At 35.7% G+C, this 15596-nt stretch overlaps 1 protein-coding gene across 2 annotated transcripts; it reads right to left on the bottom strand.

Moving 5' to 3' along the window:
* Nucleotides 1–2279: 2279 nt before the first annotated feature.
* rplp0 (ribosomal protein, large, P0) lies at nt 2280–6933 on the bottom strand. 2 transcript variants are annotated; one of them, XM_062044232.1, is made up of 8 exons: nt 6908–6933; nt 4640–4748; nt 4375–4550; nt 4053–4140; nt 3071–3217; nt 2820–3005; nt 2606–2746; nt 2280–2540 (listed from the first exon to the last, which is right to left on the bottom strand). In XM_062044232.1, the coding sequence occupies exons 2-8, from the start codon at nt 4691–4693 to the stop codon at nt 2376–2378; spliced, it is 957 nt and encodes a 318-aa protein (XP_061900216.1). In that variant the 5' UTR covers nt 4694–4748; nt 6908–6933; the 3' UTR covers nt 2280–2375. The 2 variants fall into 2 exon arrangements, with proteins under 2 accessions (XP_061900216.1, XP_061900206.1); XM_062044222.1 differs by lacking the exon at nt 6908–6933 and adding an exon at nt 5925–5971.
* Nucleotides 6934–15596: the final 8663 nt, after the last annotated feature.

The raw sequence follows: 15596 nt of genomic DNA, 5'->3' as shown, positions 1-15596 counted from the left end.
TTACATTATTGCAATCAGTTGATAAAACATTGTCCTTTACAATTATAAAAGCTTTTTACAAAAATCTACTACTCTGCTTGCATGTCAGCAGACTGGGGTAGATCCTGCTGAAATCCTATGTATTGAATGACTTGAGAATCCTTTTGAATCGGGAAAAAAGTCGTTTTTGAATCGAGAATCGTGTTGAATTGAAAAAAAAAAACAATTTTGAATCGAATCGTGACCCCAAGAATCGATATTGAATCGAATCGTGGGACACCCAAAGATTCACAGCCCTACTGTTATGTATCATTACAAAAACCATGAATTGATCAACGTGGACTTAAACAAGGTGAAAAACTTACTCGGGTTTTACCATTTGTTTGGGCAGCCTAAGGAATAATAATCATGCTGTTTCATCAGCACCTTGACATGATGCCACACCTGTGAGGTGGGATGGATCATCTTTAGACAAGATTTGTCAACAATATTTGAGAGGAATAGGTATTGTGTGTGTATACAGGAAAAAGTGTGTTCAACTCATGAAAAATGGGAGCAAAAACAAAAGTTTTCTGTTTATATTTTTGTTCAGTATACAAATGTTGATATCAATCCAATACCAAGTATTTACAGGCTCACACATTGGTCATAATTAAAGTTCTCCTGCATCTAGGGACATATTTGTGTTTATAAACAATAAAAAAAAATGATAAAATATTTTGTAATAAAAAATATTGATATAATCATTGTAGTTCAGACTATATCTACGTTATATATATTGTTACAGTCCATGTCGATTATCTTCCGACATAACTTTGACATACACTTGTAAAGAACATCATGTCATGGCTGTCTTGAGCTTCCAATCATTTCTACAACTCTTATTTTTTTGTGACCACAGAACTTTCCTCCAGAAGGACTTATCTTTGTCCATGTGATGTCAGATGAAACAAAAACGGAGCTGTTTGGCCACAATACCCAGCAATTTGTTTGGAGGACAAAAGGTGAGGCCTTTAATCCCAGGAACACCATGCCTACCGTCAAGCATGGTGGTGGTAGTATTATGCTCTGGGCCATGTTTTGCTGCCAATGGAACCGGTGCTTTACAGAGAGTAAATAGGACAATGAAAAAGGAGAATTACCTCCAAATTATCATTGCAAAAACCATGAATTGATTAACGTGGACCCTGACTTAAACAAGTTGAAAAACTTATTCGGGTGTTACCATTTAGTGGTCAATTGTATGGAATATGTACTGTACTGTGCAATCTAATAAATTTCAATCCAAAAAAAAATAAATTTTGCTACAACTACTTTAAAAATCATTAACACATAATTCAATCAGTAAGTAGAAGTGTAAGCTTGGTTTTCTGCCACTTTCCGGATATTTTGGTAGCAAAATATTACATTGGAATGTAAAAATGTAATTGCAATGTTAAAAAGCTTAAAGGATATGCATGCAAATAGTTGTACTAGTGCCAAAAGATTCAACCTATTGTGGAAAAGTACACCTACATTTACTTTTCTGTACTCTTACAGAACATTGACTATTAAGTCGTGTAGAACCGGGAGTTTTTTGGGGGCATAAAAAATACAATCATGCATGCTTACGGACTGTATCCCTGCCGACTGTATTGATATATAATGTAGGAACCAGAATATTAAACCCTTTTGTGCGGTGAGGGAGGTTTTTTTGGGTTGGTGCACTAATTGCAAGTGTATCTTGTCTATGTTGAATAAAAGATAATTTTATTTTTAATTTCTTGTGTGGCCCAGTACCAATCAGTCCATGGACCGGTACCGCAATGAGGGAGGTTTTTTTTGGGTTGGTGCACTAATTGTAAGTGCCTCTTATTTATGTTGAATAAAAATATACCAATCGATCCATGGACCGGTACCGGGCCACAGCCCGGTGGTTGGGGACCACTGGTGTAAAGACAGATTGGGTGTTTAAGGCATAAAAGATGCATTTACTTTTAACTGTTACCAAGAGATCATTAAAAGCTTTGGTGTTACTCTCACTTAAATACTTCACCTTCAGTTAGAGGTATTGGCTGTAAATTACATAGTACAAAAAAGCGGCTGTATAATTTATTTAAAGACTTAAAACAGACTTGAGTAGTCATCACATCTGTAACTTTGTGCACAGTCAAATGACTAAATTATAGCAAATATTTCTATATACTTGATGCAGTGCTCATTAGTCTAAAGACCTTAGTTACTTATACTGGCAGAATAACCCAAGTCATTTCCCTGTAAATCTTCAATATTTGATGTGTACACAGTACAAGTACAGTTGGTCATGTTACTTGCACCATTTAATTGGAGATTTGACCCCTAAACATTTTCAAAATCGACTCATGTTTGACACATTTTATTAATCTTTAGATGTTATCTTAGTCAAACAGCCCGAAGCCCATGTCGTCATCTGATTCCTCAGACTCCTCCTTGACTTCCTCCTTGGCGGGGGCAGCAGCAGCAGCTGGTGCTGTGGTGGCTGCAGCCGCCGTTGGTGCTGCGACAGCAGCAAAGGCAGATGGGTCAGCCAGGAAGGCTTTCACCTGCAACAAAGACATCATTAGACACTGCAGGACATACCCCGACATTTAAGATGTTATATACAAACCTTGTCTGCCAGAGGGAAAGAGTAATCCGTCTCCACAGCAATAGCCAGGACTCTCTTGTAGCCATTGATGACCGTATGGGGAACAGAGGCCAGTGTAGGATAGCCAATCTGAAGACACACGCTGGCGATGTTCCTCACACCCTGAACATGAACATTTTTCAGTGAGTAGACCAACCCATGAAACATTTGTCACACGTATAACGACTCTACACACCTCCAGGAACCTGGTATGCAGAGAGGCCTCGGTGATGTCGAGCACATCAGGACTGTAGACGCTGCCGTTGTCATACACTTGCTGGATGTTGAGTCCGAAGGAGAAGGGGGAGATGTTCAGCATGTTGCACAGCGTGGCTTCGCTGGCACCAACTTTGTCCCCAGTCTTGATGAGGCTGACATCACTCTGAGGGAAGATCATGTGGTCAGGAACTTCAACATTACAACATTTTGATTTTAATTTCATCTTACCAGGATTTCAATAGTTCCCCTGGAGATCTTGGTGGTGATACCCAGAGCCTGGAAGAAAGAGGTCTTCTCAGGACCCAGTCCAGTATTCTGGGCAGGCACGGTCACATCACAGGGGGCTATGGCTCCAGCACGGGCAGCGGCTGGCACCTGGTAATTCCAGAAAGGTTATTCAACTAGACACTAGCAAATTAGACACATGGATGGGACTAAAGAGTGTCTGCACCCTTGCGAGCCTGGCTGTCAAGGAGGTTTGGACAGACAGATAGCTGGAAACAAGTTAATTTATGCAGAAGAACCACAACACAGCACCACACAAGCCGTGTTGTAACCTGTATCTGCATATCTCTCCATAAATGGGACTAGGGCTGGGCGATATATGGAATATACTCGATATATCGCAGGTTTGTCTGTGCGATATAGAAAATGACTATATCGTGATATTAGAGTATACGTTCTCACACCGTTGCTTTTAGAGGTTGGCATTACACTAGACTCTTCTCACTCCACAGAGACATAAAACAAGCGCGTCACACGTTCTCACGGAGCAGACAGGTAGCGGCATGGGTAACATTAGCTCTGATGCTAGCGGAGCGAGTGGTGATACGAGAAAGTGTGAATCTGGTAAATCAAGGGAGAAGAATTCCTAAGAAAAACAGCACGGGGTGGTTTGGCTTCAAGCGGGAAGACGTTGAATAGACAACCGTAATTTGTAAAGTGTGCATCAAAAGTGTTGCTACAAAAAGTAGCATTCATTTGCCCGCTTATTGATCATTAGTCACCCGCTAGAGAATGAGTGCTTGAAACTCTGCATGTCAACATTTAGAATGTTTTAATGTGTACACATAAAATCATCATACTGCTGTGATTATATGCATCAAGTGTTCATTCAAGGCTAAGGCAAAATATATAGGTATTAATAAAAGGTCATATCGCCCAGCCCTAAATTGACTATTTTTAATCTTCTCCATTTAAAGTGTCTCACCTTGTTGGCCAACAGCAAGTCCCTGACCTCCGCCAGGTCCTCCTTGGTGAAGACAAAACCGACATTGCCCTTGATGTGGGGCAGAAGCCTGTTAAAACCAAAGTCTCCTGTCAAAAATATTGTCAGAGTAAGCGTCGAAACATTGGACAAATGACGATTTTGTCTGAAACCTTGCGTCCCGGGCTGCCAGGAGAAGTAGGCAGACAAGGATAGCGAGGAAACAGGTTACTTTTTGCAGGGGGAACGACAAAGCAGCACCGCACAGGCTACATTGTAACTATCCTGCACACACACACAAAAAAACAAGCCAGGCAAGACTCACTTTTCCAGAGCAGGGTTGTTCTCCAGGTGGCCACGGATGGCCTTGCGCATCATGGTGTTCTTCCCCATCAGCACCACGGCTTTGCCACGCAGGGAACAGCGGATGGTCTGCATCTGCTTGGAGCCCACATTGTCGGCTCCCACAACGAAGCATTTTGGGTAGTCATCCAGGAGTTGCTGTTAATAAAAAAATTAAAAATTTTATCGTATGATACAACGCGATTATTCGTGGATGACGTGAAAATGGCAAATGCTTTGATACCTACGATGATTTTCATAAAATAGTTGGACTTCCACGTGGCCCTGTCTTCCCTGGGCATCTTTGCAGTGCTTCCAAGGATTCGCTTTAAAGCTGTTTTAAAGACAAGGTAATATCTGCAAGGAAACAAAGAAAAAAAGGAATTTGTGCTTTAAGACGGCTTTTGAACAACCAAACACTGTGTTGAACGATGAAGAAAGGAGAAATATAACCTTAGAGGAAAATCTAACTTAAAACATTTGTATGCACGTACAACACTTAGAGCCTTTAGCATATCAGTATGTGGAATTAAATTATGGGATGGATTAAGTAAAGAAGTTAAACATTGTACTGATATGATCCAGTTTAAGAGGTCCAGCTCGTAGTGCCCAAGACCAGACTTAAAACCAAGGGAGACCGGGCCTTCTCTGTGGTCGGCCCTAAGCTCTGGAACACTCTGCCCCTCCATGTTCGAACTGCTCCCACAGTGGAGTGTTTTAAGTCTAGTCTTAAGACCCACTTTTACTGTCTGGCTTCTAACACTACGCGAGTTGTGGTCCTCTGGTGTCAAAATTTAGATTTCTATTTACTGTTTTAATTGGTTTTACCCTTTAAAATCGTTTTTAGTCTTATTTTATATTGTTTTTATATGTATTTTTTTTTAATTCAGTCATTGGTGGAGCTAAGGATATTTTAATGTTGTGCAGCATTTTGAAAACATTTTGTTTAAATGTGCTATATAAATAAAATGGATTGTTCAAAATAGTGCTTACAAAGTACAGATTTAAGAGAAATACTTTCAACCTTATTGAAAATATATTCTTCATCTCAGTATATTAATAATGACTGAATTAATTAATTACATATAACAAAACCGTGTATACTAATTCCCAGATGTTATATTACATAAAAAATGTCAGTAAATTCTATATATTTGTAAACGCTCTAAAGTGGGAAAGGGGTAGGATTAAATAAGCTTTAATTCTTCCTACTGCTTTTCAGACATGATGTTAAGTGAAATGATATGAAATTGAGTGATGTATTATGATGTAAGTGTGTTCATGTTCGAAATAAAAGAAAGAAAAAAGAACGATAAGACATGTGCTACATTGCTAGCTCATGCTAGCGAGCACGCGGCGTCACGGGCCTAGCTGGCTACGTCGGGCCTAAATAGTCGACGCTAACAAAACACTCAATTTAACAAAAGTACGCTTCAGATTCACAAAGTAAGCCCACACAAATCTACATTATTAACAGCTAAAACGTTAACTATATATTTACTTAACATTACTGCGAGGAGTGTAAGTGCTTACCGCGTTCGAGGGTCGCGTGAAAGAAAGAGGCTGAACAAGGCACGGCGCGGCGCTTATAAAGAACTGGCTGACCAATGGCATTGGCGAGTGGGCGTGAACCGAGCAGTCATTGGACAGTGGGTGTGTCAATCATCTTTCATCACGATGACGTTCTTACTCCTAACCGACAGATGGCGATAATACGCACCGTAAAGCATTTTGACCAGCAGAACAAGCGCTGGTAAGGAACGAGAAAAACATCACTAAAAAAGGACTACTGAATGTTGACTAAATAGCACATCAAATGACGTGTTTGTTGGCTTAAAATGTTAAAACACTACTTCTAACAACCAAAAAGCTGTGAAAACTATGATGCTGTGCTTCAAATTTGGATTATTTACGTAACTGGTGTGAGTCTATGGCTTTACACTTTGTTACATATATATATTTTGTATTCTATTTTAGTTGCCTTATTGAGTTTACAACCCCCTGGCGCTGTTTTGTACTTACTTGATTATTACTATTTATTTGCTTGTATGTAAATGTTGCATATTATGAATAAATAATAAAAAAAGAACAAGGCAACGCACGGCTCCTATACAGAAGTGGCTGACCAATGGCATTGGAGAGTAGGCGTGAACCGAGCAGTCATTGGACAGTTTTTGTGTCAATCATCTTTCGATCACGATGAGCTGGTAAGGAACGAGAAAAATAAAATGACTACTGAATGTTGACTAAATAGCACATCAAATGGCGTGTGTGTTGGTTTTAAGGAGCACAGGATTGTTTCAAAATATATCCGGGAAGGTGAGATATTAATGATATGGTAAAATGAGCGCACAAGTATGGTCAAAACGTCAAACCGGAAGGGAGCGGTAATGCACCGAGGTGATGGGTGACAACCGCCATTGAACCGAAGAAGAAGACTGCAGAAACGCTAAATAGGTCTAAAGTCCAAGAACATAAATATAATGTAGAAATTGACTTTTTTAAATAGAGCTTACCGCGCTTGAGGGTCGCGTGAAAGAAAGAGGCAGAATCAAGGAACGCGCGGTTCTTATAAAGAACTAGCTGACCTATTGCTTTGGGAAGTGGGCGTTAACCGAGCAGTCATTGGACAGTTTTTCTGTCAATCATCTTACATCATGATGACGTCGTTCTTACTCCTAACCGAAAGATGGCGATAACACGCACCGTAAAGCATTTTTGACCAGCAGAAAAAGCGCTGGTAAAAGTGTTGTGTGCCCAACTTAAGTTCTCACTTATTAGTTAGTGCACTTTAAGATGAATAATACACAAAGAAAGCTTATTGTCTTTCCTGCCTTTTATTCCCGCTCTTTGTTCCTTCACTTCCCGGTGTCCAACATCTAACCCTGTCATCATATCCTGTGTCCCCCACCATTAAGTCCCCCCTACAATGGTTCCGGTATTGTCCCGCGACTTGAGTAACCAAAACATGACAGTAAGGAACAAGAAAAATATCACTAAAATAACTACTAAATTTTGACTAAATAGCACATCAAATGACGTGTTTGTTGGCTTTTTTTAAGGAGCACAGTTATTTTAAAATATGTCCGGGAAAGCGAGCACAAAAAGTATGGTCAAGACGTCATACTGTACATTACCTTTTGCATTATATTAATTTATGTTATTACGTGTTGTCTACCTTGTACTTTTTTTATGTCATTGCCTGAAATAAATGAATAAATGTGAAAAGGTTTATAAAATAAAAAGAAAAAAAACATCTAACCCCTGTCATCATATCCTGTGTCCCCCGCCCTTAAGTCCCCCCTACAATGGTTCCGGTATTGTCCCGTGACTTGAGTAACCAAAACATGACAGTAAGGAACGAGAAAAATATCACTAAAATAACTACTTAACTTTGACTAAATAGCACATCAAATGACGTGTTTGTTGACTTTTTTTTTAAGGAGCACAGTGATATTTCGAAATAATCCGGGAAAGCGAGCACAAAAGTATGGACAAAACTTCATACTGTACTTTACTTTTTGCATTATATTAATTTATATTATTACGTGTTGTCTACCTTGTACTTTTTTAATGTCATTGCCTGAAATAAATGAATAAATGTGAAAAGGTTTATAAAATACAAATTAAAAACATCTAACCCCTGTCATCATATCCTGTGTCCCCCGCCCTTACGTTCCCCCTACAATGGTTCCGGTATTGTCCCGTGACTTGAGTAACCAAAACATGACAGTAAGGAACGAGAAAAATATCACTAAAATTACTACTAAATGTTGACTAAATAGCACATCAAATGACGTGTTTGTTGGCTTTTTTTTTTTAAGGAGCACAGGGTTATTTCAAAATATATCCGGGAAAGCGAGCACAAAGGTATGGACAAAACTTCATACTGTACATTACCTTTTGCACTATATTAATTTATATTATTACGTGTTGTCTACCTTGTACTTTTTTTTTATGTCATTGCCTGAAATAAATGAAAAAAAAAGAAAAAAAAAAGTCAAACCGGAAGAGGGCGGTATTTCACCGCCATTGAACCGAAGAAGAAGACTGCGGAAACGCCAGATAAGTCTAAAGTCCAAGAACATAAACATTTTTAAATCTATGATTTATTCAGCGAGGTATAATGTATGAGTGGACTAAAACAAAATGCGGGTTCCTCCCGTCAGAAGTGTGGACGCACGTGTTCGCGCACTTGCACGTGGCCGACAAGCTCAGCGTGCGTGCGACCTGCAGAAAGTTCCAGAAACTCATCGATTGTGCCTCGCTGTGGAAGAACTGGACGCTCGTCCTGAGGTTCCCCCATGCCTACAACGATCGCTTCTGGAGGACTTTACGTGCGAGGAAGACCAGGGCGGTGGTGGTGGTGGTGGTGGTGGTGAGGCAGCAGAGCAGCAGACTTCCTGACTGGAAGCATCTGGCAGCCTCCATTCCATCCATCACCACCTTGGTGCTGGACCAAAGCTCTCAGGAGATCTTGGACTGTTTGAAGAACTTTGGCCAGTTGAGGCGTCTTTCTGTCAGGTCCGCGTCTCGGCCCCTGGACTTGTCCACGGTCTTCTGCCGGGGGAGTCTCCTGACCCATCTCAGCCTGTGCCACGTCAAGTCAGACCACTTTCTCCCAACCCTCTCCCAGTTGACTCATCTCACATCTCTAGTCTGGCACCAGACCGGGGTCAGCCAAGAACCGCTGCTGCTGATCGACTCCATACTCGGCTCGGTTCCACTGAAGCATCTGTCACTGACTTGCGGGGAGAGGTCTCAAAGTGGCGTCACACCGGTTCTACCAGTGGGAACCCACCCCTTGACCAGTCTGGAGCTAATTCACTGCGACGAGGCGTTGCCCGGAGACGCGATGAAGATGCTGCCCGACCTGCAGACTCTGGTTCTGGTCTACAAGAACTCCAATGAGCAGATACCTCACCCGTGTCCTGTTGTCCAGAACCTGAGAACATGGCTGGGCGACCTCCAGCGACTCTCATCCTTGGTGGTCGTCAAGGGTCCGAGTGTCCACAAGTACGCCCGCTCACTTCCTTCCACGCTGACCAGTCTGACGCTACGTGTCGGGAGAACTTCGGAGGAAATGGCGGAAGTCTCGTCACAGGTCCCGAACCTCCTCCACCTTCACTTGGACCCCTGGCCTTCGTATTTAGGGTCCCTCACTGCTCGGATCCCGCAGCTCTTCCCCAAACTCCAAAGTCTTAAAATCCGGGGTGAACATGTGCCAAAGCAAGACTTTTTGAGCCTCCACAAGCTGGTGGACCTGAAGGACCTGGAGGTTCTGGACTGCAGCCCTCAGCTTTCTGAGCTGGCCGCAGAACTCCAAGCGCTCACGGACTACAGAGTCCATGTGGCGGAGAGACGGCCGGGAGACCTTCTGTCCTGCCACTGCGTGTATTGACGCCCAAATGTGACTGGGAGCTTTTCAATAAGCAGGGGCGCCCAAAGTGTGGCCCACAGCTACTTTGTTTACATTTAAAAAAAATATGATTACAAGAAAAACACGGAAAATGGAATAAAAGAAGAAACCATGCAATGTTACTGACAATATTTACACTTTTAACACACAAGCTGCATGCAGGCTGAACAATAATGAATTCAAATCAAAGTTATGAATTATTTAGTGAATATTCCACCTTCAATTTTTTTTTTTTGGGGGGAGGGGTAGAATAAATTGTATAATTTGTGTTGTTGCAATAAAAACATGTTTTATTTTTTTTTACAAAAAGAGCATAAAAACAAAACAACTGGGAAGTTGATCCTGAGATTTAAGCGTTAAAAGTAAAAATAATTTTAATATATTTTAACATGTTTATTAGTGGAACTTTTTGGGATTTCTGAGAATTTTAGGCAGATTTTTTTATTTATTGAATATTCCACCTTCAATTTTTATTTTTTTGGGAGGGTTGGGGGGTAGAATATATTGTATAATTTGTGTTGTTGCAATAAAAACAGGTTTTATTATTTTTACAAAAAGAGCATAAAAACAAAACAACTTGGAAGTTGATCCTGAGATTTAAGCGTTAAAAGTAAAAATAATTTTAATATATTTTAACATGTTTATTAGTGGAACTTTTTGGGATTTCTGAGAATTTTAGGCAGATTTTTTTATTTATTGAATATTCCACCTTCAATTTTTTTTTTTTTTGGGAGGGGGGGTAGAATATATTGTATAATTTGTGTTGTTGCAATAAAAACATGTTTTATTATTTTTACAAAAAGAGCATAAAAACAAAACAACTTTGAAGTTGATCCTGAGCTTTAAGCGTTGAAAGTAAAAATAATTTTAATATATTTTAACCTGTTTATTCGTGGAAGTTTTTGGGATTTCTGAGAATTTTAGGCAGATTTTTTGATTTATTGAATATTCCACCTTCAATTTTTATATTATTGGGAGGGGGGGGGGGGGTAGAATATATTGTATAATTTGTGTTGTTGCAATAAAAACATGTTTTGTTATTTTTACAAAAAAGAGAATAAAAACAAAACAACTTGGAAGTTGATCCTGAGCTTTAAGCATTGAAAGTAAAAATAATTTTAATATATTTTAACATGTTTATTCGTGGAACTTTTTGGGATTTCTGAGAATTTTAGGCAGGTTTTTTGATTTATTGAATATTCCACCTTCAATTTTTATTTTTTGGGGAGGGTAGGGGGGTAGAATATATTGTATAATTTGTGTTGTTGCAATAAAAACATGTTTTATTATTTTTTACAAAAAGAGCATAAAAACAAAACAACTTTGAAGTTGATCCTGAGATTTAAGCATTAAAAGTAAAAATAATTTTAATATATTTTAACACATTTATTAGTGGAACTTTTTGGGATTTCTGAGAATTTTAGGCAGATTTTTTTATTTATTGAATATTCCACCTTCAATTTTTTTTTTTTTTGGGAGGGGGGGTAGAATATATTGTATAATTTGTGTTGTTGCAATAAAAACATGTTTTTATTATTTTTACAAAAAGAGCATAAAAACAAAACAACTTTGAAGTTGATCCTGAGCTTTAAGCGTTGAAAGTAAAAATAATTGTAATATATTTTAACATGTTTATTAGTGGAACTTTTTGGGATTTCTGAGAATTTTAGGCAGATTTTTTTATTTATTGAATATTCCACCTTCAAATTTTTTTTTTTTGGGAGGGGGGGTAGAATATATTGTATAATTTGTGTTGTTGCAATAAAAACATGTTTTTTTTTTACAAAAAGAGCATAAAAACAAAACAATTTGGAAGTTGATCCTGAGATTTAAGCGTTAAAAGTAAAAATAATTTTAATATATTTTAACATGTTTATTAGTGGAACTTTTTGGGATTTCTGAGAATTTTAGGCAGATTTTTTTATTTATTGAATATTCCACCTTCAATTTTTTTTTTTTTGGGAGGGTGGGGGGGTAGAATATATTGTATAATTTGTGTTGTTGCAATAAAAACATGTTTTGTTATTTTTACAAAAAAGAGAATAAAAACAAAACAACTTGGAAGTTGATCCTGAGATTTAAGCGTTGAAAGTAAAAATAATTGTAATATATTTTAACATGTTTATTAGTGGAACTTTTTGGGATTTCTGAGAATTTTAGGCAGATTTTTTTATTTATTGAATATTCCACCTTCAATTTTTTTTTTTTTGGGAGGGGGGGTAGAATATATTGTATAATTTGTGTTGTTGTAATAAAAACATGTTTTATTATTTTTACAAAAAGAGAATAAAAACAAAACAACTTTGATATTGATCCTGAGATTTAAGCGTTAAAAGTAAAAAATAATTTTAATATATTTTAACATGTTTATTAGTGGAACTTTTTGGGATTTCTGAGAATTTTAGGCAGATTTTTTTATTTATTGAATATTCCACCTTCAATTTTTTTTTTTTTTGGGAGGGGGGGTAGAATATATTGTATAATTTGTGTTGTTGCAATAAAAACATGTTTTGTTATTTTTACAAAAAAGAGAATAAAAGCAAAACAACTTGGAAGTTGATCCTGAGCTTTAAGCGTTAAAAGTAAAAATAATTTTAATATATTTTGACATGTTTATTAGTGGAACTTTTTGGGATTTCTGAGAATTTTAGGCAGATTTTTTGATTTATTGAATATTCCACCTTCAATTTTTATTTTTTTGGGAGGGTAGGGGGGTAGAATATATTGTATAATTTGTGTTGTTGCAATAAAAACATGTTTTGTTATTTTTACAAAAAAGAGAATAAAAACAAAACAACTTTGAAGTTGATCCTGAGCTTTAAGCGTTGAAAGTAAAAATAATTTAAATATATTTTAACACGTTTATTAGTGGAACTTTTTGGGATTTCTGAGAATTTTAGGCAGATTTTTTAATTTATTGAATATTCCACCTTCAACTTTTTTTTTTTTGGGAGGGGGGGTAGAATATATTGTATAATTTGTGTTGTTGCAATAAAAACATGTTTTATTATTTTTACAAAAAGAGCATAAAAACAAAACAACTTTGAAGTTGATCCTGAGATTTAAGCGTTAAAAGTAAAAATAATTTTAATATATTTTAACACGTTTATTAGTGGAACTTTTTGGGATTTCTGAGAATTTTAGGCAGATTTTTTTATTTATTGAATATTCCACCTTCAATTTTTTTTTTTTGGGAGGGGGGGGTAGAATAAATTGTATAATTTGTGTTGTTGCAATAAAAACATGTTTTATTTTTACAAAAAGAGCATAAAAACAAAAGAACTTGGAAGTTGATCCTGAGATTTAAGCGTTAAAAGTAAAAATAATTTTAATATATTGTAACATGTTTATTAGTGGAACTTTTTGGGATTTCTGAGAATTTTAGGCAGATTTTTTTATTTATTGAATATTCCACCTTCAATTTTTTTTTTTTTGGGAGGCGGGGTAGAATATATTGTATAATTTGTGTTGTTGCAATAAAAACATGTTTTATTATTTTTACAAAAAGAGCATAAAAACAAAACAACTTGAAGTTGATCCTGAGATTTAAGCGTTAAAAGTAAAAATAATTTTAATATATTTTGACATGTTTATTAGTGGAACTTTTTGGGATTTCTGAGAATTTTAGGCAGATTTTTTTATTTATTGAATGTTTCACCTTCAATTTTTATTTTTTTGGGAGGGTAGGGGGGTAAAATATATTGTATAATTTGTGTTGTTGCAATAAAAACATGTTTTATTTTTACCAAAAGAGCATAAAAACAAAACAACTTGGAAGTTGATCCTGAGATTTAAGGGTTAAAAGTAAAAATAATTTTAATATATTTTAACATTTTTATTCGTGGAACTTTTACGGATTTCTGAGAATTTTAGGCAGATTTTTTGATTTATTGAATATTTCACCATCAATTTTTTTTTTTTTGGGAGGGGGGGTAGAATATATTGTATAATTTGTGTTGTTGTAATAAAAACATGTTTTATTATTTTTACAAAAAGAGAATAAAAACAAAACAACTTTGATGTTGATCCTGAGATTTAAGCGTTAAAAGTAAAAAATAATTTTAATATATTTTAACATGTTTATTAGTGGAACTTTTTGGGATTTCTGAGAATTTTAGGCAGATTTTTTTATTTATTGAATATTCCACCTTCAATTTTTTTTTTTTTTGGGAGGGGGGGTAGAATATATTGTATAATTTGTGTTGTTGCAATAAAAACATGTTTTGTTATTTTTACAAAAAAGAGAATAAAAACAAAACAACTTGGAAGTTGATCCTGAGCTTTAAGCGTTAAAAGTAAAAATAATTTTAATATATTTTGACATGTTTATTAGTGGAACTTTTTGGGATTCCTGAGAATTTTAGGCAGATTTTTTGATTTATTGAATATTCCACCTTCAATTTTTATTTTTTTGGGAGGGTAGGGGGGTAGAATATATTGTATAATTTGTGTTGTTGCAATAAAAACATGTTTTGTTATTTTTACAAAAAAGAGAATAAAAACAAAACAACTTTGAAGTTGATCCTGAGCTTTAAGCGTTGAAAGTAAAAATAATTTAAATATATTTTAACACGTTTATTAGTGGAACTTTTTGGGATTTCTGAGAATTTTAGGCAGATTTTTTAATTTATTGAATATTCCACCTTCAACTTTTTTTTTTTTGGGAGGGGGGGTAGAATATATTGTATAATTTGTGTTGTTGCAATAAAAACATGTTTTATTATTTTTACAAAAAGAGCATAAAAACAAAACAACTTTGAAGTTGATCCTGAGATTTAAGCGTTAAAAGTAAAAATAATTTTAATATATTTTAACACGTTTATTAGTGGAACTTTTTGGGATTTCTGAGAATTTTAGGCAGATTTTTTTATTTATTGAATATTCCACCTTCAATTTTTTTTTTTTTGGGAGGGGGGGGTAGAATAAATTGTATAATTTGTGTTGTTGCAATAAAAACATGTTTTATTTTTACAAAAAGAGCATAAAAACAAAAGAACTTGGAAGTTGGTCCTGAGATTTAAGCGTTGAAAATAAAAATAATTTAAATATATTTTAACACGTTTATTCGTGGGACTTTTTTGGATTTCTGAGAATTTTAGGCCGATTTTTTTTATGTCACAGGTCAAAAAATTTATTATTAATTGACCCTATTTAGGGCTCCAATTACTTCCAATTAAATATTCCAGTTTGAAATTTTGGGGGAAGATATTGTGTATTTTGTGTTGTTGCAATAAAAATATTTATTTATTTTTATTTTTTTTCACAAAAAGGCATAAAACAATAAAAACTAAATTAAAAGTTTTTATGGACAATAGCTCTGAGGTTGATCCTGAGATTTAAACGTTGAAAGTAAAAATAATTTAAATATATTTTAACACGTTTGTTAGTGGAACTTTTTGGATTTCTGAGAATTTTAGGCAGATTTTTTTAATTCACTGGTCAAAAAAAGTTATGAATAATTGACCTATTTAAGGCTCCAATTACTTCAAATTAAATATTCCACTTTGAAATTTTGGGGGGAAGATATTGTGTATTTTGTGTTGTTGCAATACAATTTTTTAAAATTATTTTTACAAAAAGAGCATAAAACAATAAAAACAAAACAAAATCTTCTGAAAAAAAAATCCTGAGATTTAAGCGTTGAAAGTAAAAATGAACACGTTTATTCGTGGGACCTTTTTGGATTTCTGCGAATTTTAGGCAGTTTTTTTTATGTCACTGGTCAAAAAAGTTATGAATAATTAATAATATTTTTTTTTATTTGGTATAGCGCTTTTCAGTGTACT

This window comes from Entelurus aequoreus, linkage group LG01 (genome assembly GCF_033978785.1).
Source record: "Entelurus aequoreus isolate RoL-2023_Sb linkage group LG01, RoL_Eaeq_v1.1, whole genome shotgun sequence".
NCBI classification, from domain to species: Eukaryota; Metazoa; Chordata; class Actinopteri; order Syngnathiformes; family Syngnathidae; genus Entelurus; species Entelurus aequoreus.
This window is presented reverse-complemented; position numbering and strand designations above follow the sequence as displayed.